The sequence below is a fragment of the Spermophilus citellus genome (genome assembly GCF_964194105.1).
Source record: "Spermophilus citellus genome assembly, chromosome: 2".
NCBI classification, from domain to species: domain Eukaryota; kingdom Metazoa; phylum Chordata; class Mammalia; order Rodentia; family Sciuridae; genus Spermophilus; species Spermophilus citellus.
This window is the reverse complement of record NC_138183.1, coordinates 33515573-33542037: the sequence shown is the minus strand read 5'-3', so window position 1 is coordinate 33542037 and position 26465 is coordinate 33515573. Positions and strand designations below refer to the sequence as shown.

The following is a 26465-nucleotide window of genomic DNA, read 5'->3' as shown; positions in this document are numbered from 1 at the left end:
ATGGACCTATGACTAGAGGCAAAATGTTCCAAGGTTAAAAAATATAAGAGGTTTAGTTTTCTCACATAGTAAGAAATAATAATTTCAGAACTGGTTCAGTTGTTCCAGGACTATATAAGAACCCAGCCTCTCTTTTTCTCTCCACTATCCCTAGTTTCTGATGTCACCCTTATATTTAGAAGAGGCTGTTGTTATCTCTAGGTATTGCAACTGTGATCCAGGCAGAAAGAAAGTGAAAATGAGATGAGTCTGTTTCTTTTTTTATGGGGAAACAAACCTACTTTGTAGAAAGTAAACTTCTGTATGGGTCTGGTGGGCCACACCTGTAATCCCAGCTACTTGACAGGCTGAGGCAGGAGGATCACAAGTTCAAAGCCAGCCTCAGCAACTTAGCTTAGTGAGATCCTGTCTCAAAATAAAATTGAAGAAAGAAAGGGGCTGAGACTGTAAGTCAGTGGCAAAGCACTTGCCTAGCATGTGTGAGCCCCAAGTTCAATCCCTAATACTGTGATAATAATAATAACAACAACAACAACAACAACAAAACGAACATATTTCCAGCCATGAGCATACCTAGGTGCAAAAGCCTGTGGGAAAATGAGATTTTTTTTCTTTAATATGGGTGAATTGCTTTCCTGAAAGAAATTAGTATTCTGCTATAAAGCAAATGTTGGAATTAATACAGATTAGGCAACTAGTAGCCTCTGCTCTCTATTTTGGAGAAAGCATCTTACTTGAGGGAATAATCCAGAAGAAAAAGCAATAATATACTCAGCATAAAGATTGAGAGGAAGCATTGTTCAGGGGACAAGGAATTGGAGGGAGTCTTCTAGTTCTAGCTCCATAGCTGACTTGCTGGGGGATGATTCTCAGTTTCTTCCCCCTTGAAATTAAGTCATTGGAGTCAACAACCTCTGAGCTTTTTTGAGAACTTATGGAGACAGTGAAGGAATTAACATTTATGATGAATTTCTTATGTGCAATAGCTGCTCATTTAGACCTCACAACAAAAACATGCGTAGGTGTCATTATCCCACTTTATACTACAGAATGCTGAATCTCAAAGAGCTCAAGTAGCATTCATAGATCCAGATCTTGTGAGTGGCAGAATCAGAATTCCAATCAGAATTTCTAGGCCTTCAAAGCCCTAGGCTTCTTTCCATGGCCTAAGCTTTCTCCAAAGGCAAACAGGCTCATTCATTTTTATTTACTGAATTTTAAATAAACCAGTGTCTTTTGAAGTGAATCTGGGCCAGGTGTAGCAGAATCACTCAGGGTGGAATGATAGTGTGTGTGGGGTGTAGTGTGTGGGTTAGGGGTGGGGGGCTAGTGTTCATTACAAATGCAGATTCCCACACTGCCTCCTGAGGAACTGAAGCTGACCTTCTAGGTCTAGCCCCAGGAATCTGCAGTAGAAAAAGCACTATAGGTAATTTGGAGACACTTTAAAGTTGAAGAACCATGATTTTAAACTTACAATTTATTGTTCCATTCTAACATAGCTTATTTATGGATCTGTGGCTCATGGAAATTTCCTTCTAATATCAGGAAGATAAAATTTAAAAATAGTCTGTTTCTCCTTCCTGTTCCTCAGTTTTCTATTGAGCACACTTGATTCCATGGAAAATGTTAAGGACCTGGAGGTGTGTCATAGAAGAGATCCTCACACTGATTAACATAGGATCTGTAAGGCAAAGGCGTGGATTAATATGAACTTAGATGCTGATTGGAATCACACAGAGCTGGAAAGGGGATGGGCAAAGGAAATGGCATTAACTAAATATTTACTATGTTCCAGACACTGTTCCAGACACATTACGTCATTTAAGGGACCCAAGACATGTGATTCAATCTCTTTTATTTATAAATGGGGTAGGTACTATTATTTTTTTACATTTTAGAGATGGCTAGAGAAAAGCAATCACTTTCTGAGATGAAGCATTCATGCGTACAATAAAAATCTCTTGAGGTTTTATATCATGTAAACCACTGAGAACAGAACAGCAAAAAGGCAGTGTAAAAAACCTTAGGTGAGACAAGGCCCGTCAAGCCTCCATTGAAGCCCCTGGAACCAGAGGCCGTCTCTTCGGACAGGGTAAGTCTGAGCCAAGGAGAGCTTGCTGCCGGTGGGCCTGGAGCCCCAGAGAGCAGGCTGTAGGCCTCCAAGTTGCAGGAGTTGCAGGCTGGGAATGGTTAACTGACTTGTTCACATAAATGTCCTAGCATGAGGAGAATAGAGCAGGTCTCAGACCCCAGATCCAGTCCCTAAAGGAAGTCCCTCAGATAACTTGCTCAGCGAGCAGCTCTGCAGAAATTTACCAATCGATACTGGAGGCTGGTTGATTTCTACCAAGCTTTATTTAATTCCGAGTTCAAATCACACACAAAATAAAATTTTTTCCTTAAAAGGTTCTGCGGAAAAATGTTCTCTGTGCTATGGAACAGCCTCCTTGGCTGTGTTTGTGTCTGAAGAAAGGACTAGTCTGACAGGAAGAATTACAAATCTGGAGCTCATTTTAGCGTCCCAGAGGGAAGGTGGGTGGAGCGTCTCACAGTAAATTAGGAATTCAGAATGAAAACGTAGTGGAGTTTATTTGGGTTTTTAGTGACACCTCAGAATTATTACACAGGCGTGTCGGAGACAACTCAAAGTAATGATGACTGCTCCCCCTCCGCCCCGCGGGGGAGCTGGGTGCTAAGTAAGGAAATCCCTCTCCTTCGTGGGATGGGGTGAGGGACCCTCGGGTTCCAACCTGAAGTAGGTGTTAGAAGAGGGCAAGAGAGCGGCTTGGCTCCGCCTGTGGGTTTGTTCTGGAGAGAGGAGGGAGGCTACTTGGGGGGGGGGGGGTGTTCTGAGCTCAGGATCTGGATTCTGAGGGTTTGGGGGCCTGGAATTTGGGGAGAGAGGCCAGGTTTGGGGTGGACACTAAGAGTAGTAAGAAATAGGTGCCTGGGTCGGTCGTATATGAATGACACTGAGGAAGAGTCTTGGCGGAGATCTGTTGAAAGTTGAGGCATAGGTCTGGGGAGGGGAAGTTGGAGTAGATGCAGGGGCTGACCACAGAGCGGATCTGGGTGGCGCGTGTTGGGGGTTTGCTGATGCAGGGCTGTGAATGGGGGGTCATGGTGCAGTTGGAGGTGAAAGAAAAGAGCGTCAAGTGGCGACAGTCTTTTTCCAAAGCAACTCACACAGAGACCCACCCATCGGCTCGGCCCCGCGCTAAGAGGGCTGAAGTCTCTGCAGGCCAGGGGCTGGCCACACCCTGCCCCCACTCGCCTCCGAAGCCGGGAGCCGGGAGCAGCTCGGGCTAGGGCAGGGGTCTGGCAGCACGGCCCCCGGGAGTGCAGGGGCGTGCCCAGAGGCTGGCGCCCGCGGCTCCACATTGGCTGTCTGACGGGCCCGCGGGCGGGGCTCCGGGCCGGGTCCCGCTCCGGCGCTCTCAGCCGGCGGGAGGCGGGGCCGGCGGGAGCCCGGCAGCCAATGGGCGCGCGTCCCCGGAGCAGTTACAAAGGGCCGGAGCGAGGCCGCCGCGGCGGCGGGGGAGGTGGGGCGAGGCGAGGCTTGCTGAGGCGAAGCGGCGGCCGGGCCGGGCCGGGCCACAGGCGGTGGCGGCGGGACCATGGAGGCGGGAGCCGCTGCTCCGCGTCGCCAGCTGCTTCTCCTCGTGCTGGCAGCGGCCGTCACGTTGCTCCCGAGGGCGGCGGGTGAGCGGCGGCGGGCAGCCGGGCGGCCTCGGGGCGCGCGGGCCGGGCCCGGCCTCTGGCTCGCTCCTGCTCTTTCTCAAACATGGCGCGGGGCCGGGGGCGCAGGTGGCGGTGCTGGGCCCTGGCAGCGGCCGCCACGCGAGCCGCAGGCGGGCGGGAGCGTGGGTCGGAGCGCGGCGGACGTGCCCGGCAGCCCGAGGCCGCCCCACTTGGGGCTCCCCGGGGGCGGTGGCTTCGGGAGGAGCCGTCCGAGGTCTGGGGCTGTGCTCTGGAGAGTGAGTGGACGAGGACCGGAGGTGTGAGGCTGGCGGGCACTGGCGGAACCGCTGCTGCCCTCCCGCTCTGACACCGTGTGGCTTTGCACTAGGCACCCCAGCCCCAGGCGGGTCGGGGCTGCCGGGGCCCGGGCGGGGTTGGGGTCGGCGGCGGCTTCCCGGCCCGGGTGTGGGCTCTGAGCCCGAAGGGCGTCCCAGGGCGGTGGGAGGGGGGCGCCCTCGTAGCCTAGACCCCCGGCTCGGCTGTGCTGCCCTGGGCTTTGGCGCCGGCCCGGGCCAATCCTACGGAAAGGGCTGCTTCTCCAGCCAGGGGGTGGTGGAAGGGGAGCTGCGAAGCTTTGTGTGAGGAGGCACGAAGATGCGCGGAATGTTTCTTCTTTTCGTGCGTCTGGAAGTGTTGAAGTGAGTCCAGTAACCAGAAGGCTACGGATTGTTTTCGTAGTAGAAACTTGAACGTTTGCTCACTCGGCAGGATTTGGAATGTTTGAATGGGAATGACTCTGTGAATTGATCAAATGCTTTCATTTCCTCGAAGGAACATTGCTTGTGATGTTCCTTTTAATCAGTCACAGTATTTTAGAACCAGAAGTCTGTGTGACTAGTTTTCAAGGGAGAATGCTTGCGCGGCTTTCTAAAATATGAAATCTGGTAGTAATAAATGGTTGTCATCTACTCTGGCGAGGGTAGGAGTGAAAAACTTTTGTTAGCGACCGAACTAAAATATAGAGTCTCAACATTAGCAACTAAAATAGAGCAAAAGTACATTTCTGTTTCTGAAATCGGGTAGCAAATGTTGAAAAAAACAACCTCTTAAGACTGGAGATGCCAATTATTATTAATACTAATAGCTACTGTTTATTGAGATTATTGTTTTGTAAATGCATAAAGAACACCAAAGTACATTAATTCCCACAGCCAAACCATCAGGGCTAGTGGCTTTTGCCCCATTTTATTGTAGATGTGAAAACTGAGGTGCAAGGCAAGTATTTACCAAGTGTTCAAGTTAGAATTTGCACTTACTGTTCACTATTTCCAAAATCTAAACTCCTGATATATACACCAAATTAGCATAGCCCATTTTAATTTTTCAATCATCTGATAGGCAGTTGATTTTATTACTCACTTTTATATTTTTCCCCCACAATTTGAGTATCAAATTGGCTTTTCTCTGATTCCTCGCACATTCTTGAGTCCCTTTACACAGATCTGCATTAGAGGAAACAATTGTGCTTTTGACCTTGGCATAAGGAGGAAGGCAGGATGACTGTGTGAATAAGTGGGAGAATTAATGTAATTATTCATCAAACAAAATAATATTTCAGTACTACTACTTGAAGAATACTTCACTCTTTTCCACCTACAGTATTTCAAGTATTTGTGGATTTAAGAAACAGTGTTGGGTTTAATTGGATGTTCAAAATATTTCTTCATCCAATCCCAGGAGGAGTTCACAGCCTACTTGGGCACACATACAGTATAAAATTGATGTAAATGCTTATGTTACTTAAAGCCTAGACAACCTCCCCTGATCTGGTTAAGTTGATATTTCAGTTCTTCACTCTATACATTCTGAAGAAGTGCACTTTTTTTTTTTTTTAAATAATTTAGCTTCCCTGTTTAAGACTTGCTATCATTCCTTATTGTTTGAGGATCACTTTTGTATTTCTTTGCTCAGCTTCTGATCTTTCCAACATAAATTGCTCTAGGGAAATTTGTTCATTGTCCCTGTTACACAGTTTAGTACCACGATATCTACATACATATCCCATGTGAGAATGCTGTTTACTTCCTTTATACCTAAAACTCAACTCTGCTGCCTTTTTTGACTTGTTGCCATCCGCTTAGTTCTGCCTGTTATCACCCACATCTAGTTGCTTTCCAGTGTTTCTCTCATCTAGGCTTTTCCATGGGCTATTGCCAAGCTAATCTTCCTGTATCATCCTGTACAAATTTATAGGATTTTCCATTTGTAGTCAGCACCTAGAGCAAAGCTTGAGGCTTCTGATTGGGTCATCTTAGCGAATCCAATCAGAAATCTCACTTCTCACAACTGCAAACCCTCAGTTCCAGTAGTCTCTATTTTCCCACTAACTCCAGATTGTTGAGCCTTTTCACTACATATTTAATTTGCATCTTTTGTGGAGCATGAGGAGAGTATTTTCAGTCTTTACTTCCTATACTGGTTTAGTTCTCTTTGAGCTCTTTACTTCCTTGAACCCTATAGCACTTAAAGCTTGTGCTGTCCATTTCTACCATCTTTCTCTGTTATTTAACTGCATTGGTGTATTTTAGGTATCCAGAGGGCAAGAGTCACACCTTTTCTTTCTTTCATGGCCTCTGAACCTAGTACTGTGTTTTATATCCTGTTCTGCATAAATACTTGTTGATTAAATGAATTCCATTTGAGCAGTCCTACTATTTTATGCTAGTATAGGTTATGCAATATTAATTTATGATTCTCTGTATATAACCAGGAAATGTTATATGGTGTGATGAAAGAAGCAGTTATTTGATTTGGTTATTAGTCCCCAATTCACCTCTACTTTTGCAGAAAATGGGTGATAACCTATTTTGCCTAATTCACATGGTTGTGAAGATAAGATGAGAAGCTGTGTGCATATTTGAGTTTCAGGATACTCTTTTGTATTGTTAGTAGTAATTAGGACTGATGTTCAATCAGCAATTCCCATTGGGTCACTTATGTTTTGATTGGTTAAATATCCTTTCTGATTGATTTTTTTACCCTTGTAGTGCCAATTATTACATATTTTTAATTCCACTCCTGTATAGAAGCATTCGTATTCAAAGAGTGAAATAGTGTAGGCTGAGTGTCTGAGGAAGCCTTCCTGGACTCTGTGAGACTTAAACTGGCTTTGAAGTGTGGCTAGAATTCAGATAGGCGGACAGTAGGATTTGATGAGTATTGAAGTTCTTTAAGTTATATCCCCCACTGACCTGGGCCCAACTTTAGGACAGGAAATAAAAGCTTTTATTGACTGACTGACAAGTTACTCTTTAGTAATAGGTTTCTTATTCTGTACTGTAGGGTTTGGATGTATTAACCTCTATTCCCCCCCCCCCACCCCCAACCCCAGTCCTAAAAACTACAGTAAATGGCTGGAAACAAAACAGAAGGGTAACATAGATAGGCTGAGTGATGGAAAATAACATGATGGGATGTCCACCAGGCTTTCTAATGGTAAAGTCAAAGGTGTATCATCACTTCTGTTTACAGGTGCAAAAATACAACTCAGATTCAGTGAATTCCTCAGGGTTGCACAAGGGTAGAACTTGGCCAGGAACAATGCTTTTCTGATTCCAAATTTTGAAAATGTGAAGAACTCAAAGATGGAGGAGGAATAGGATTAGTGGGATGACCTCCCTAAGTGAAACTGGTCTTGAATTTCTCAGAATTTATGAAAAGTGAGTTCTGAAAAAAAAAAAAAAAGTGAGTTCTGCAGTTGGGAGGGAGGGAGAATGATTATAGGTTAAAAGTTTTCAAGGGAAAGGTCAGGTTTTTAAAAATTTTTTTTCTTTTTATTGCTGATAAAAGGACACCTGGTATAGTGATTACTGATTGAGAAAAGTGAGTTTGTAGTAGTTTGGAAGACAATCTTGGGTTAATTGAGTTAGGCTGGATTTGAACAACCTTGGTTAGATTAGAATTTTAGATGATATCCTTTGCTGTTGGAATTGCATAAGGGAATTGTTGTGATCAAACTAATCATGTGGAAGATAAATCTTGTTCTTGTTGCGGCAGGGGGGTGCTAATGTGGGGGTGACCCTTGCTGAAAGGTTCTAGGTCTGGTTGAAAGTTATCCAGATTCTACACCATTCTTGTAATGCTTTTATATTGCATCAGATATGCTCATGTATAATTGAAGTGAGTTTTGAAAATGGTGTTACCCTACGGATGGCCCTTTTGATATAAGAGCATATCTCTTTAGACCACAGAGCCCCCTGCAGATGTTGGCTGACCACATTCCTTTTGCTGTTCTTTTTGGTCATGTCTTACATAATGCAGCGTCCTCTGAACAGATGGACTGTGGTTTGATAGCATGTGATTGGGTCACATCTTTGCTTCCTGCTTCTGGAATTAAGGGCAGATGCTGGCATGTCTCTCAGGGATTTTTATGTTTTGTCTCATAGAACTAGCTCCAGGAAATTTTTAGAGTCTTCTCAAATTTATGATCTATCTTGACCCAACCAGATTCTTAATTCATAGGCTATTATTTAATGCCTTTCTTAATTGCATTTTCTCAATGACAAATCTAAGCAGTTGCCACAAACATTAAAATTTGCTGCCATTCTGAATTGTATACATTTTTAGTTGTGTAGTTTGCTTTCAGCCCAAATATTACAGGTAGATTTTATTAGATGTCTGGTGCTTGCTTATCTTCAGCATGAACTTAAAATTGGTTGGCTTGTCAGTTTTCTCCTTTTGGACATCCCTTATCAAGCACTAATGGGGTACATATGATTAGTTTTTTGGGTCCAATTTTATAGATCATGTTTGGCCTTTTATAAAACTGCTTGCTCATTTTGGCAACATGAAATAATTTCTAACTTTAGTAAGAATGACTTGCAGGCTGTGTACACATAGGTTGCTTTGACATTTCTTGAAAGAATATAATAATGTGCCAGCCATTCTACCTGCCTTGTCTCATTTAATTCTCATAACCAACCCTGAATGGTAGTTGTGTAGTAACATACAAATTTTTTACTTACGTGCTGATTAATTCCCAAAAGATTATTTTTAAGTCCATTTGTTTCCAGGTCCGGGTGACCAGAAGATATCTGTGTTTTTTGTTTTGTTTTGTTTTTAAATCAAGAACCATTTATTGATCTTTTTATGTGTATATCTTCGTTTTGATGACATTGATTCTAACCATTCTTTTCAATTCTCTTTGACAATAACCAAAGATGTTAGTATTTTGTCTTTCATCCTTTAATCATAAATTTATGAAAGGAAGACCCTTCTTGAATTAGAACAATTGTAGACTAACAATAGTCCAACCTCTGAAACTCAAATGATTGTTTGTTACCATTAACTCTATTTGCCTGGATAATTAGAGTTGACCAGAGGAGTTTGTTCATATTGGGACCTATTTTCTATCTATGAACGTTTATAAATAGAAGAGCATCTGGTTTCCATTTGACAAACAAGGAAACTGAGGTCATGCTGTGAATCAATGGGGCAGCCTGCATGTAAGCACTTCAGGGTAAGTGCTCTTTTGCATTTATTGTGCTGCTTTTTTTTTTTTTTATACAGTAAATATATTGTTAGAGCCACTTCAGCAGGAAGGATGTCTTCTTTCAGCCATGGGAATTTGCTTCAGCTTGTCTTAATTGCAGTTTGGCTCTTTTGCAGCGACAGTTTACTCAGGTGCTTGCCATCTTTGACCTTATATTTTAAGATAATTTGAATTTCACTGATGAATTTCACTAATGATAGTTGATCGTTTATTTTTATCAATTTATATATGTTCATAGAAAACTTTGCTTCTGTAAGTAACACAAGCATGGAACTAGAAATTTGAACTACGGGGGGAAAATCTGTTATTAACAGTTTATCTTTTCCTGTCCCTGTGCATTTTTTTTAAGTAAAAATCATTCCACTTCAGCAGTTAAGCAAAGCTAATAAAAGTGTTTTTTGTTTTGTTTTGTTTTTTTTAATGAGGCTGGGGTTGTAGCTCAGTGGCAGAGTGTATGTTTAGCATGTACAAGACCTTGAGTTCAAATCTTAGCACAAAAAGAATTTTTTAAAAAGTGTTTTTAAGTTGGCAAAGAGCTTTAACTTGTAGAAGAAGTAGCTAACTCATTTTTAGCAAATATTTAATAATGAGCAATATGATGGGAAGTATAAAAAAGATGAAACTGACTTGCTTTTAAGAAGTAGCCTGGGCTTGAGGTTTAACTCAGTGATAGAATTACGTGTGTGAGACTCTGGGTTTAATCCCAGTACAGGGCAGGGGGTGGGGAGGAGAAGAAGAAAAAAAGAAAGAGAAAAGAAATACAAGGTTGGAGGAATATAGTATATTCAGACTCAGTAATAGCAACTATGAGGACTACTTTACAGAAATGGTATGGGATTTGATCTCTGTGCCTTGCAGCATGGCAGGGTTTGGAGTGGATGACATCTGGAAGGGAAGTGTTCCTGGGCTGGGGAAGATGACATGTGTGGAGAAATAACATGTTGCCTTTCAAGAATTTTAAAGAAAGAGTGAAAAGGTCATGATATAAAAAGGTAGGGTGAGAGAATTATCGGCCTTGAAAATTAGGCAGGTTGTTTATTATGGAAAAAAAAATGTTTTCTTGTATGCCAGAGGAAATGGAGCAGAGGGGAGTTACCTAGGGAGGTTTGGGAGTTGTTTTGAAGGCATCTGGAATGGAGTAGAAGTGTGGCTCTGAGGCATTTCAAACATCAGAGGAGTTGATCTGTTCTTTGCATGCATGCTCTTATTCCCCCACATAATCTCCATGGCCTCCTCCCTCATGACTTGCAAGTCTTTGTTCACATGTCACCTTTTTCTCAGTGATGTTTACCCTGACCACTTTCAAAAAAATTGTTATTATCTACTCTGCTTTTCTGTTGTAACCCTTCCTTCTGATATCAGTATTTACTTACCATGTATACTTTCTTACTATGGTTATTGTTTCCTACTAAAATATAAACTTCATGAAAGCAGATACCTTTATTTTGTTCACTAATGTATTTCAAGTGCATAGAAAGTGCCTGGTGCATCATAGGCATGAGTAGATGTCTGTTAAATGGCAGTGGATCTCAGCTTTAAAAAGATAGTGCAGAGGGCTGGGGATGTGGCTCAAGCGGTAGCGTGCTCGCCTGGCATGTGCAGGGCGCTGGGTTTGATCCTCAGCACCACATAAAAATAAAATAAAGATGTGTCCACTGAAAACTAAAAAATAAATATTAAAAAAAAAAGATAGTGCAGAAATCGGGGCTTGTGGTTCAGTGGTAGAGCACTTGTCTGGCACTGAGTTCAATCCTTAGCACCACATAAAAACAAATAAATAAAATAAAGGTATTGTGTTCATCTACAACTAAAAAAATATTTTAAAAAAAGATAGTGCAGAAATTAAGAAGGTCTTCATAAAAGGGAAAAAGTGAAGTTTTTACACCTGGAAGATGTCTTTAATAAGAAATTTGGTGAGAGAAGGATTAAAGGGAAATTAATTGTGGCTTGAGCATGTTGAGTTAGAGGTAAAGGTAGCCAAAGGAATTGTTCAGTAGTCAATGAAGGTAAAAGACTGGATCCTGTTTGGAAATGGGAGAGAACCTACAAAGAAAGGACTTATCAGTATTTCCCTTTCACCTTATTCTCTTTTTCTTTTGGATTCCAGTGGCCCAAAAGACCACCTTACATGGTGTATTTTAATCCCGAAGTCCTAGTTTGGGTCTGGGAGCTCTGCTCAGCTCACCACAGTGTTCTTTCCTCCTAGGTTGCAGGTCCATGTTTTGTGTTTTCCCCCTAACTCCATAACACCAAAGCAGTATGTATTCAAAACATGATCTTTTGGTTGTACTAAAGTGAGGTAAAATGTAGGTCTCTTGGGAATCTGCTCTAGTGTCTACTAAGATAGAACATGGGAAGTTTTCTGTTTGGAGGATGAGTTTATACTACTGGTCAGGTTGTAATTGCAGTGTTATAGATGTCACCTTAGTTATCGCTTAGAGTTCTCTGATGGCTCTCATTAAATGAGTTTCCTGCTACTGTTTTGTTCCATGAGCCAAACACTGGTCCCATTGTATCTCTAGAACATCTTTAATTTTCTGTTCAGATTGATCCAATTAAAGTTTGCTTTCTTTCCAGTTTTGAAGGCAGATTCAGTTCATGTGACTTGGTTCCCAGCAATTTAATATAATCTTTGTTTATCAGAATAGGTGTCAAGGAGGATAACTCCTAACTTACATGGCCCTTGTAAAGATAGTATACAGCGATGTTTATGAAGTTCCTAGCACAAGCCTGACAACTGTTGGTATTAGATAAGTGGGAATTATATATTTAAATGAGTAGAAGACTGACTTTTGGGAGAATTAGAAATGATTGGTAGTGAGAGACAAATTTCAGCTCAATGTGAAAAAGGTCTTTCTATCAAAAGTAGCTGTCATAAAAAATGGAACATTATAAGAGAGTTTGTTAACTGTCATTGGAAATATCCAGATAAAAGCTAGATAATCTCTCTGAGAAGTTGTAGAAAAAACTTGCATTGGGTAGTAGATTGGATTTGATTATGTTTAAGCTCTGTTTCTACTTCAGAATTTTGTACTTTTAGGTATAATCCCAATTTACTTGTTTACTATTGAACATACAGGCTAAACCAGGATTCATGGTTTTAAAATAAGCACTATCTTGTAACTTTCTTGTTGTATGATAAAAAATTTACTTACTGATTGGCTCATGTTCCAGTCATTTTCCAGAAAAGGATTAGTAAGCTTGAAATAAAAAAATCGATCATACCAAAACTGTGACCACAAAAGAACAAGTCAGTAAAAGGAGAAGAAATTATCTATAATTTTAACTGAGGAAAGCTTTAATAATTTAGACTTAACTTTTAGTTTTCTAGCAGCAAGGGCAAATAAGGAAACTTGATAGTTTACATAGTTCTCATTGCCTGTTATTGAGAATTCAGGAGGAGCCTGCCACTTTCATTAAAACGCCAAGATTGCAACCCTCAGAGAATCTCCAAGTGGGTAATGAGATATCACTGGACCTGGCAGTGTTAATTCTCAGGCTTGGTTTCTTTCTTTCTTTTTTTAATTTTTTATGTACTGGGGTTGAACCCAGGGGTGCTCTACCACTGAGATACATCCCCAGCTCTTTTAATTTTTGTTTTGAAACTGTTATGCTGAGTTGCTGAGGCTGGCCTCAAACCTGACATCCTCTTGCCTCAGCCTCTTTAGTCACTGGAATTACTGGTATACGCCACCATTCCTGCTTCAGGCTTTCTTTTTAACATGTGTTGAGGGCCTGGTTTAGTACTACTGCCACCGTCTTTCTTGTCCAGTTTAAACTTCTGATTCAAGTGTGGACACTAGTCTTTCTCTCATGCCAATGGAACAGCTGATGTAAGGCTAGGATATTTAAATCAAGCTTTGCTAAAAGCTAGGGCATAATGAATAGAGAGCAACATGAAACTATTTAGCCTGGCTTACAAAGCATTTTCCTAATGTTCTTATCTTTTTGGCCTATTTCCATTTGGCAGACATCATCAGAGTACTACCACCAAAGATGAACAGAGTCAGACGTTTACCTTTCTTCACACAGGCCCAAGTAGGCCAGGTCTAGAGTGTTTTTGCTTGTGTTTCCTGCTTAAAGAACTGTGTCATTTCTGGCTGATGAATGTTGGGAATAATGACTTTAGGAGAAACCACACTTAATCAAAGAGTGTGGCCCTACAGTACCAGTCTCACAGTAACCCTATATTAATACAAAAGATACCCACATGCATTTGCATCAGAGGCATTCTTTGGTTAGAGGCATTCTGATTTGGGGGCAGAAAAACAAGCTTCCCGTACTTCGGTAGAATCTGTTGTAGAAGTCTTTGTATAGGACCATTTAGAAATAAAGTGAACGATTTGTTTTTATCACTTCATGATTCATAAGGATTTACTTTCCTTATTCTGGCTACTTTAAATCTGTTCCAGCGTTTCCTTGTTCTCACTGACTCAACAAGGAAAGGACTGAACCTTCCTATTTTTGTTGACATGCTTCAGGGTAACCATTCCATCTAGATTTCCTAGGTGTGAACCTCACTGATTATATAATAGTGTATATTTATAGTTCTAGGACACCTTGTGCAGGCATCCTATTACATTTCTACAATATAAGATTCTTAAATATGCATTGAAGTACAAACAGGTTCCATGAGAAAAACAAAACTGGCTCTTTTTTAACTAGAAGCAAGAACTAATATACATATTTGTGAGTTCTGAACATGGAGGATATCTCATATACCTGAAGAGGAGGAACATTGAGATAGAAAAGCAGAAATTGTGGACTTTTATTTATGTATATACACACACGTGCACACAAACACACAAAATATGTATGTTTTTTTTTTTTTTGGCTTGATGTATTCATTCCCAAATTGAACTATAATGTGCTCTAATTGAGGGTCTTTGTTTAGCACATGGCTGTTGATTTGAGTATTCTCCAATTGAGAAACTGACATTTTAATTTTGTTATTCAGTGTGCAACGGATTTAAATAAAAACATCAAGATGGTCTATTTTCCTTCAACAATAATTGTATGTAATTATTTTACCAAAATAAACAAGTTAAAGTAGTTTTACTTATTTCATCTCATTTCACATTTGGTGAAAAAAAATAATAAAAATATATATCCCAGAGGCAAGTTTGCTTGTGTTTCTCAATGAGAGAAAATAAATCCTGATTCCACATCCCACCAAAGCATTGTAAAATTAGTCTTGATACTGAAAATGTAATATAGCACTGCAGATTGCTTTCCCATTGCTTTCCTGTTTCTTTTTTTCATTATTTTTCTCTCCTCCTTTCCATGGTGCATTTTACTTTCATTCTTTGCCCTCTTATTTTTTTATCGATATATAAGTTTGAATCTTTATGTTCTCAACACTCATTTTCCCCATGATTACAATTATTTCTTCTTCTTTATCTTTTTTATTTTTTTTTAAAAAGGCTACATAAATATTCTTCAAGCTAGATTGCTAGATTTCATCATTTAAGTTTTGTCAGATGTAGTTTACCCTTACTAAGGTAATCAGTTAAGAGTAGTATGTGGGCTATGTGCTCCTCCCTATTTGACAGACAGCCACATATTCTTGGGTAAAGCCAGCTGTGTCCCTGAGACATGGTGGTAAAGGTTGGTGAAATGGATTTGGCTATATTGGGCACCTGGTTATCCAACTCCAACAAAGTGGGTATTGTTTGCCATTGATGGCCCCTTCATTGACCTCAGCTACGTGGTTCACTTGTTCCAATATGATTCCACACCTAACGAGTTCAGTGGCACAATCAAGACAAAGAACTGGAAGCTTGTCATCAATGGAAAACCCATCTTCATCTTTTAGGAGCAAGATCCTGGGGTGATGCTGATGTTGAATATGTTGTGGAGTCTGATGGTGTCTTCACCACCATGAAGAAGGCTGGGGCTCACTTGAAGGTTGGAGCTAAAAGGGTCATTGTTTCTGCCTTTTCTGCTGATGCCCCCAGGTCTTCTAAGGTTGAGAAGTACAGCTCCCTCAAATTTGTTTGCAGTGCTTCCTGTACCACTGTATAACACCTCTGGCTAAGGCATGACAACCTTAGAATCATAGAGGGCCTCATGACCATAGTCCCTCTGGTAAACTGACATGATGCCATGGGGCTTCCCAGAATATCATCAGGGCATCCACTCATGCTATCAGGGCTATAAGGTCATCCTTAAGGTGAATGGGAAGCTCACTGGCATGGCCTTCAGAGTGCCTGACCCCTGTGTGTTGGTCACGGATCTGATGTGCTGTTTGGAAAAAGCTGCCAAAAATGATATCAAGAAGGTGGTGAAGTGGGCATTGGAGGTCCTCCTAAAGGACATCCTAGACTATATCAAGAACCAGATTGTCTCCTGCAACTTTACAATGACACCTACTCTTCCACCTTTGATGCTGAGGCTGAAAATACCTCTCATGCTACTTCAGCAACATTCTTGGGTTAACCCTTTTTAAACAATTATATTGCTAGAAAACTGCATGAGAGAAAGCTCCTGTGAATGTTCATGTGCCTATAGTGTACGTTGTGTTCTATCAGTGTTGCTTCCTACAGCTGTCTGAAGGCCAGTTCTGATTTTCTGTCCAACATCTAGAACATGAATTGGCACGTTGTAGGAGCTTAAAGAAATACTTGTTGAATGAATGCATAAACAAAATTTTAAGCATTTTATTAGATGTTGGACACTGATTCATTTTAGCCCTCAAATAATCTTCATTTAGCCCATAAATCTTCTGTGACTGAGCTATTATAAATTTAGGAAGTAAGTTGAAGAAATTTAGGCTCAAATAAGTGACTTCCTAAGGATTACTTAGTGTATGACTGGAAAAGATAGGAGTCAAACTAAGTCTTTTTGTCTCTGAATTCCATGGACTTAATCACTATATTCTTAATAACAAGGGGTCAAATTAAAATCTAATAAGGAACTATATAAAAGTATGTTTAGATTGGGGAAAAATAAGAAATTTAGTTATTGTTTTAACACTCACTGGTAGAAATAGAAGTTTCCCATTTCTTTTTAAGGCCTTGGGTAACATTAAGTGCGCACATCTGCTTTCTGTGTTAACACACCACTCTCATTGAAGTGAAACAAAAATAAAAGAAAGGTCACTTGACAGAACCACAATCATAATTGTACCATATGCAGTTTTAATTCCTACCCTTCCTGTTCAGTTAATAATGTGTCCATTTTCCTATCCTTAAACATGCTTTTAGAATATCAGTTTTGATGTTTATATAGTCTTCCATTTATGATTGTATCATAATTTATTCTGTCATCATTTTGTCATTTATACAGGTTTTCCATCATAAAATTGTAACAGACGTTTGTGTGCTTATATATTTGCTCTCATCTATTATTCAAATTCTAAGGATAAGAATGAATAGATTAAAAGGGATAAACTTTTAAAAAGCTTTTAGTGAATATTGGCAGATTATTTTCTAGAAAGAACATAAATTTTGAAATTAGTGTAAAGTGGCTATACTCCATATAGTGAGTATGCTGAGTTACAGTTTTGAAGGAGCGAGGGGAAAAGGATGAAACATGGACAGGCATTTTAATTTTTTTTATAACTTCAGTAGGTATAATATACTCAAGTGTTTCCAAGCTCACAACACATTTTTCAAAAGTATAAGTGAGTGTGTAATGAAGTCTCTTCCCACTCCCATCTTCTAGGCACCCAGTACCTTTCCTGGGAAACGAGGTTACCTATTTTTTTTTTTTTTTTGTACCTTCATAGGGAGATAATTTGTAGTGTACAGTATTTAAGCCAGTATCTTTCTCTCTGTCTTCTTTCCTTCCTTCCTCCCTTCTTTTTTTTTTTTTTTTTAAGAACTGATGTTGCCACATATCAAATACACTGTTCTACACAATGGTTTTTCACTTAATACATATTAGGTGAAACAGTCTACATTGCTACATATAAATATCATCTTTTCTTTTTTGATAAATAACTGCATGGTCTTCCATAGTAGAATCATCATTTTACTTTCCCAGTTCTATTGATAGATACATAGTAAAGGTTAGAAACAATGTAATATAAAAAATTAGGAAATTAATAACAGAATATAAGCTGTGTATATAACATGCTACATTTCTTTTGGTTCAGATTGTTTATTTATTTGTTATTTGGAACATGTCCTATTGCTCTCCATTTATATGAAGGGAAAGGTTTTTCTCTAGTGAGATCTGTTACATTGAATGGGCTTTGAGGGAGAGGTACCAATGTGGGAATTTGGGTAGTTGAAAGGAGAGCACTGATAGGAAAAGAACTTCAAAATGAAAGGTGGTTACAAGTGAAAGAAAATTTGTTTCTTGCTATTGGACAGCCTATTCTTAGCAAACAAATTTTGCTTCACTGTTTATTGAGGATCCTGGTGGTAACAACTACCTGCATGCCAATGGAATATTCTGCCAATGTTTATTTAAGAAACACTGAATTTATCCTATGTACCAAATAATGAACAAAAACCTAAAGATACAGATGTGCAAAAAAGCACTCAGTCCTCACCCTGAAGAATCTCACATTTGGAGTTTAGTAGATTAGCAGTTAAAAAAAATGAGGGGTATTGTTATAATTGTAGCATCTTGAAGGTGTGAACCTACATTAAATTGGTTGTAAAATGAAAGCTTGGGTGTATGACTTGATATAACTTGTAAAATAGCAATCTTGCTAAACTTACGAGTGTCAAATTTTAGACCAACCTGTCATTCAGTGCAGGTGATTCCTGTTTTAGGAAACAAAACTTACTATATCTTGATGTCATTGTTTAGGTTGTTTTCGTACTGGGGATTGAACCCAGGGGTTCTTTACCACGTCCCCAACCTTTTTAAAATATTTTATTTAGAGACAAGGTCTCACTGAATTGCTTAGGGCCTCAGCCTCCTGATCTGCTGGGATTAGTATACCAATATGCGTGGTGTGGTTTAGTGTTATAGTAAGATAAATGGACTTGGTTGCTACATCTATAAAATGAGGTATTTGTTTCCATAGCTAGGATAACTTTCAGTTCCTACTTTAATTATTTGATTTCTTGAGTGATATGGCAGATTTATATTCAAGAAACACTAAATATTTATCATATTGAACATTTGTGGGATTTTGTACCCTGTTTTCCCTACCATCCTGGATACAGTTAACTGTAAATTGTCTATCTCTTAAAATTTGTTGTTAAATCAGTTTCCCAAGTCAGCTAAGCAGATCTTTTATCTAGTAATTGTGTAATTTATTTTATTTTGAACTTAAATGAGAGCCTTTGTATTAGTCCCCTCTGTTAAGTCTCATCTTGCCATTGGACAGTCTATTCTTAGTACTATTTTCTCCAATATCATTTAACATTATATTAGCTAATTCCATGGACTGTAGGAGACCAGAAAATGAAAGTATTGTAGAAAAAAATAGTGGTTGGGAATCCAGGGGTGCCTCCATTCTTCTGAGATATGGATAAATATAATTTATCTGTGAAAATAATATTTTTGTTCTGAAGTCCTAAATTTGGTGTCAAAGAATCATTTAGATTAGATTGTTCTTTGTTTTGACAAGCTCACTTTGACATTACTGCTGCAGGGTAACCCCAAGGGGGTTGAGTTGAGAAGAATCAATGAATGCTTGAGAGAGTAGGTAGTCAGGATTTTAGCATTGTCTACACAGATAAGCAGCATATTGAAAAAAGAAAAAGAATCTACACGATTCTTTAGCTGATGGAAGAGAGCCAAGAAAGAGGAAAGGTTTCCTTGAGAGAGGGGCGCAGCCTTGGGAGTGGAGAAAAGGGGGAAGGAAGATGACTCAGGAGAATGGCACAGAAGAATAGGTTAGATGATAGAAGAGATTAACGTTAGTACCTGAAAAGATTTGTTATACCTTCTGACTTTTCCTTTCACCTTTGCCAACAGTGGTGCAGTCTGCTTTTAACTGTAGCTCAGTGAACTGAATAAAGGACTTGTTTAGGTCTTTCATGTGTCTGTTGGTGCATATTTGTAATATGTGGGAATGCACTCACTGCAAAGTAAAGTATGATTATGCACTAGTGGTCAGGGCAAGGGATTCAGAGATTATCACCTGCTAAATCAGAATGGTGGAAATATTGGATTGCTATCTTTGATCAGAGAAATCTTCATCCCTGTATTCCTTTTTAGCTGCTGAGCGACCAGCAAGAAGGAGCCTACGGTTTTGTTTTGTTAATCATGGTATTGGTGGAGTAATGCCGCATTTGGTTTTGAATATTTTGGCTTTTCATTAAAAGGTAAGCCTAGCAGAGGATTTTCTGGAGGCAGTTATATATGAATTTGGAGCACAGGTGAAAGGCCAGGAAGTTCAGAGATGTAGATTTGAGATGTAGTAAAGGGCTGAGAGCACAATAAATTCAGGAAGTGTAATGTCATGTCAACTAATAAAGGAAGGGTGTCACTGTGTTTCATATCCTAGGACATTATTTAGAAAAGAACATTGAGTTCAGCCAGAAGGTCATCCTCAGAGAATTTCAGAGAGATGTTTCAGAAGAGTTTTGGATTGGGGAGAATAAGTGATGGAAGGATAGAGAGGGCAATTAGCAAGAGTTGGAAAAGGAAAGTGTTTTCATAAAAAGAGGGTAGATTGGGTAGACACTTTCACTTTAGGCCTGGGAAGACAAGGTTTTTGATGCACATTTTTTATTTCTTTGGCAAGGGTGATAGAAATGTCTGCTTCATGTACTATACAAATCTCTCTGTCTCTTCACTTCTCTTGACAGGTGGGCTTATGAATCAATCCTTGGTAGTCCTGAAGGTATAGAAGTAATAGTGCTTCCTTGTGTCACCTCCACACATTTTGAAATGAGATAACTATGGTCATCCTTTTCAACTTGGGATTTATCACTCTGATTTATTTTAATAATACAATAAAGATAACCCTAATAATGGTCCTGCTGTTTCTTTGTATAATTATCACATGCTAGGTGATAATTTATTTAACATGCTAGGTGTTTGGTTTCTGGTAGTCCTTCACATCACACCAACATCTACAGACTTTGAAAACTCTGGTTTATTCTGCAATATTTGGAAATTTCATTGCTGGTATTTGGATTTCCTGGCAAGGGACTGATGCTTTTCTCTGAACATAAAAGCTTTTAGTACTGAATGTAGTGAAATCTTTATGCAGACCTTTTTTTATTCCAATCAGTTATACATGACAGTAAGAAAGCTTTTCTATTCATTGTACACAAATAGAGCAGAATTTTTTGCTTCTCTGATTGTACATGAAGTACGGTCATACCATTCGTGCAATCATACATATACCTAGGGTAATGATGGCCGTCTCATTTCACCATCTTTCCTACCCCTTTCCCCCTCCCCCCTCCCCTTGACCCATCCAAAGTTCCTTCATTCATCTGATGCCCTCCACCCCCCAATTATAGATTAGCATCCACTTACCAGAGAAACATTTGGCCCCTGTTTTTTTGGTATTTGCTTATTTCACTTAGCATGATGTTCTCCACCTCCATCCATTTACCTGCAAATGCCATAATTTTATTCTCTTTTAATGCTGAGTAATATTCATTGTATTTCTTTATCCATTCATCTATTAAAGGGAATCTAGATTGATTCCACAGGTTAGCAATTGTGAATTGTGCTGCTATAAAATGCTGTTTTTAAGTCCTTTGGGTAAATACCAAGGGGTAGGATAGCTGGGTCAAATGGTGGTTCCATTCCAAGTTTTCTAAGGAATATCCATACTGTTTTCTAGATTGGTTGTATCAGTTTGCAGTCCCATCAGCAAGGTATGAGTGTATGCAGACCTTTTAATAAGGTCTTAAGTTAAGTCTTGAGACTTTAATTTAAGTTGAATTTTAGTTGCAGAAGAGCTACCTATACAGACTTAATTATAAAGTGATGGTTAAATGAATAACACCTTCTGTGCATAGCCAAATTTGCACATGGATAGGTTGCTACAGCTCCTTCTGTCTTGCCTGTCTGTTGAGGAAACTGGAGTTTCCCTTTGATCTTTATTGTGAGGTGTATCCAGATTTCAAAAATGCTGAAGTATGAGGAAATGTGCATCTCAGAATTAAGAAAGCCATGTCTACTGGTAGAAATTGGAGCATAGAAGTAAAGTTGGGCAGTATAGTATAAAGGTATGAGGTAAGGAATTGAATTCTAGGGGTCTAAGGAGGAAACTGTCCTTGATCTACCAGGGAGCCTTTAAAGTTTAGAGTTACTTAGTATAGGGATATCAGGACAGAAAGTATTCACATGTATTTCATTCATGTTCATGATGATAATCCACTGGGAATTCACATCCACCTGTAATCTGCATAGAATATCATTATAGATCATTTTGGAAGTCAAGTTTTGTTTTCCTCATTCGTAATACAACAAAATTGAATTACAACTAGTTGATCTTCAAGGTTTCATGTGATTCTGTCAATCTAGGATTCTACAGTGGAATTTTAGGTACCACTTTTTTGAAGAAGTATTTTATTGTTGGTGGGTTTTTATCATATGGTAATTCTGTGTATTTTTTTTAAATTTTTTTTTTAAAGAGAGAGAGAGGAGAGAGAGAGAGAGAGAGAGAGAGAGAGAGAGAGAGAGAGAGAGAGAGAGAATTTTTAATATTTATTTTTTAGTTCTCGGCAGACACAACATCTTTGTTTGTATGTGGTGCTGAGGATTGAACCCGGGCCGCATGCATGCCAGGCGAGCGCGCTACCGCTTGAGCCACATCCCCAGCCCAATTCTGTGTATTTACATAATAATTTATATTAGTTTCAAAGTGTGTTAATGTATAGTATCTCATTTGGTGATCTCAATAAGATGATGAACTAGGTTATGAAGGTATGTTCATTTTGCTGATGAAATGAAACCATTATGTTTAACATCTTGGATAGTTATTTAAACTTGGTGAACTTACTTGGATTCTAACCATTAAGGATGAAATCCTGCCACTGAGAGAAAACAAATAAAAAACCCAAAACAAAGCCACCCTCAAAACAAACAAAAACAACCCAGTCAGAATTTCTTGCTTATAAGTATCCACCTAGCAGATTGTACATATTCTCCAAGTTCCAGCTTGAATGCCCTGTGCTGCTTTTCTTGATACATTTTCTACCTCAGCAGAATTGAAGTACTTTATTTTCCTTTGTACTCTGAGTTTTAATGATCTATTTAGTGCTTTACTCATCCACCCCAATGAACTACTTAAGTGCAGATAACTTTGTTGTCCATCCTTTCACCCCATATTAGCTCATGTAGTTCCTGGCACTTAGAGATGCTCAATGAATAATTGCTGAAATAATGAAAAAGTCAAATTGGTGATGGTGTTGCACAGTGGGAAAATGAACTTTGGCTCTGGGTATGGTGGGAAGGAGACATCATTTTACATTTCTTTTAGATGAAATATTGCTCTATGCATTTAAAAATTAAAACAAAAACCTAGTTTAATAATAAAAGATTGAGGTGTAGCCAGGGGTCAAGATCTTGTAGTAAAATTAATTTGAATTTTTAAGAAATGGATATTAAAGTTCATGTGTTCATGGAAATCTTTAAATTCCTGTTTTAATTTTTCTCTAAACTGTTTTGCCATGTCACATAACAATAATTTTGTATTTAATTGAGAGTGGCAAAACAGAATTTTAAAATTCCCTGAAGAGATAAATTTGTGTTGTATGATGTTTGTTTGTCTAGTGACCTGTTCTTATTGAAAGAGTAGTTAAGAGAAGCACTTTTTTTCAGTGCACTTTTTCATGTTTACCATAATATAATGATTTCTTTGAAAGAAAAAGTACTGATGATGTTACGTAAATTGTATAGACATGAAACTAGATACAACCCCTTATGTTTCTGTCTCATTTACCACTATAAATCAAATCTGCAAATTAAATACAAAGACAACTATAAAAAAACTCAAGTTAATTGACAGATGATGTTTAGGTTTCACAGTAGAAAATGAATAGCCTTGGGTCTGATTCCACTTTAAATCTGTTTCAGTATTTTAACTTCAGTGATAATAAAAGCTGCAAGTGCCTATTCTCATCAGTAATGTTGTGTAAGATGATACTAATGACTTCAGGGCTTTGTTGGTAAGTTCAGAATAATGAGATTTGATACCTAACCAAAACACTTGCCAGCAAACATTCCTTAAAATAGCAGTTTTAATGAGATCTCAGCTGTTTTGTTCACTGGTATATAAGGTTAACAATATTATATTGTTGAAATCTTCATTAAATGGTTTTCTAAACCAATTAATTATTGCCAGAAATGACAATAGAGAAATGTCATCCTATACTTAGAATCACGTTCACTACTAATGAACTTTTGCGAATTGAACTACAAAGTTAAGAATCATGTAAGATTTCCATATATTATAGTGCATACATAGTATTGGCTGTTAGGCTTTTGGATTTTGGTTATGCCGTGCCTATATTGCCAGATGCTTCTATGATTCAAATTCCCTATATTTTTTATTGTTAGAATCATTGTGAAATTTTTCTCTGTGTAAAGTTTGTCACAAAGACATTTGACCCAAATGAGATCTTCACACAGCTACAGAAGCAACGGTAAAAGCTTAGTGACAGTGCTTGTTTAGCCAGTGGCTATTTATGATCCAGAACATCCAGAATGTTTATTATTATTTTTAGATTATCTTTGAAATGAAAATATTTTTTTAAATGTGCACACAAATCTTAAACTCCTTTTCCCATTATGTTTGTGACCTCTTGAATCCGAAACATTGTTTTAGCAAATATTTTTCTGATCCTTACCTAGGGATCCAGAATTGAAAGACATGAATAACAACAAAATATGGCCCTTCTTAAGGTAATGCGAGGCACTTTAACAGCAAACAATAAATAGATTGATTTGCACTCATCTTCAAGGTATGCAGAGGAATGTGGGAACATATTGAAAGGATCTACCAGTTATCTGAAGGCAAGAGGTATAGAGCATATTTGGAGAAGATCTTGTTTGAATAGAATCTTAAGGATGAGAGATAGAAGAGAGGGGTTTAAACTTGGTTGAGAGAGTACGTGTAAACATCAAGGTCAAGAACTAGTGATCATCGTAATAGTTAAGAGTTTTACCCTAGTAAGTTTTGATTGTTAGACAAAGTATTTAGCTCTTTTTTACACAAGGGCAGCCATGGTGGTCTTTGAATACTAGAAGCATATTCATGACCGTGTTTTAGATGTAGCAGTTACCACATTGTATTATAATTTTGTCCTTCAGTAGTCATTGGAACTCTTTGAGGACTACAGCTGTGAGTTATTAATTTTTTGTACTAAGCTTTTGGTAGAGTAACCAGTAAAGGTAATAATTAGACTGCATAGGTGTGGGAAGCCCTCGCTGAATGACTGGCATTCTCCTTCCCGGGATTGGAGAGCTCTGTCAGTTACTTTCGTAGGGACCTGGATATTGCCCCATCCTCGAAGTAGCAGAATGTGTCTTCAGACATAGGCGTGCCTTTCTGCAGCCCCATGGGTCGAATTACTCTCACCTGTCCTTGTAACCCTGCCCCTCCTGACCTTTTTTGGATGGAACTTTCTAAGAATGAAGGTCCACCCAATAAAAGCTCACTTCCGAACATGCTCTCTCTCTCTTGCCAGCCTCTCGTGACTTTCCTCACTCTCCCATTTGGGGAGCTTGAGGCCGAGAGCAGAGGAGCCATCTTGAAGCTTGACTTAAAGTGTGTGTCTGTGTTTTATTTGGTGACCCAGGAAATTCACACAAGCGACTTTAAGTTCAGCTGTCCACGCTGGCTCAGGGTGGCAGGTGGCGCCCGAATAGGGACCGCTCATAGGTGAATTTCCAGGTTGATTGAGAGTGCGCTATAGATATTTAGTGGACAGTGAATTTTTTGAAGGGTAACGGAGGAAGCAGAAAGTTTTAGAGCCAAGAACGTTAAAGAATTATTATGGGCAGTTCCATGTCTTCAATTAAAGCATTGTATTTAACAATTCTGGAGACGATAATCACCCAGAGAGGAAAACAAGTGAAAAGGAGCTAGCTAGCCCAGTTCCTAAAAATGGTTAGCAAGGTGTGCCCATGGTTTTGTCAGCAAGATTTACTGGGTTTATGAACTTGGGAGAAACTAGATAGGAAACTATATAAAGGGTGTCTCTCTGCCAAGCTGTCTAGAACTATAATTGAGAGTGTTCAGAGGGTCTGGACTGCGTTAGAAATGTGTGTCTTTTTGATGATCTAGATCAAGACCAATGGTCCCCCGAGGACCTATTAAAAGGACTTCAAAGACAGTTAGGAGTTTGGAGCAAGAGGCTGCTTTGAAAAGGTTTTCTCTTTCCCTACCGGGATTGAGGGTGGAATCACTTTTCACTCACAACTGCAGCTTGGGAGTCATAGACAAGCTGCCTTGAGGCAAGACCTAAAATCAAAAGCTCAGTCTCCATTGAGCCAGGCAGACTCAGCAGCTCAGAGGAGCGCCAAAAGGCATGTTTCAGAGAGGAGACTAGTCCCAACTGGATTTCTGTGAGGCAAATTCAAAATGGAGAGGAACAAAATGGACTGGAAATAGATGAAAAAGAGTCACAGTCTGAGGGCACTCAATCCATAGATGAGGAAGAAATAGAGGAAGGTTATGCTAGATTACGTTTAGCTGGGCCAGCACCCGCCATCCAAATTCGACCACTCTCCTCTGGGAGAATAAAGTTCAATCATTTCTCTGAACTGGCAGTTGCCATGTTTATGTTATTTATTTTATGGATGACATACTTTTAGCTCATGCTAATTCAGATGTACTTTAAAAAAATTTTGCCCAATTAGAGACTTTACTCACAGCAATGGGTTTGTGCATTGCACCTCAGAAGGTGTAACAGATATCTCCTTTTCAATATTTAGGTCATGTAATTGAAGGACATACAATCTGTCCTCAAAACTTACAAATAAGAGTCAAGGAGTTACACACCCTTAATGATTTTCAAAAATTATTAGGAGCTATTAATTGGCTGAGGCCATCTTTAAAGCTAACTACTTCAGATTTAAGTCCTTTATTCTAGATATAATAGGGAGATCCTTCTCCAACTTCTCATCGGCTCATAGCAGAGGTGAGAGCGGCTTTAAGGGAAGTTGAAATTGCTATTAAGAATGTTCAACTTACTAGAATTAATCCACAAGATCCTATATGTTTATTGATATTTCCAACTGTTCATGCTCCTACAGGGGTGATACAGCAAACATTGGGAATTATTGAGTAGATTCATTTAGCCCACTCTCCTCAAAACTCATTAACTCCTTTTCATGATTTTATTGCTCAATT

General features: G+C 39.1%; 1 protein-coding gene across 2 annotated transcripts in view; it reads left to right on the top strand.

Annotated features, from left to right (window-relative positions):
* Positions 1-3521: 3521 nt before the first annotated feature.
* The window catches only part of TGFBR1 (transforming growth factor beta receptor 1), a 55509-nt gene continuing 32565 nt past the window's right edge, over positions 3522-26465 (top strand). For both annotated transcript variants that reach the window (XM_081282445.1, XM_081282444.1), the window contains exon 1: positions 3522-3705. In XM_081282445.1, the coding sequence (XP_081138571.1) occupies positions 3621-3705 (85 nt within the window). In that variant the 5' untranslated portion in view covers positions 3522-3620. The remainder of the gene's footprint in view (positions 3706-26465) is intronic.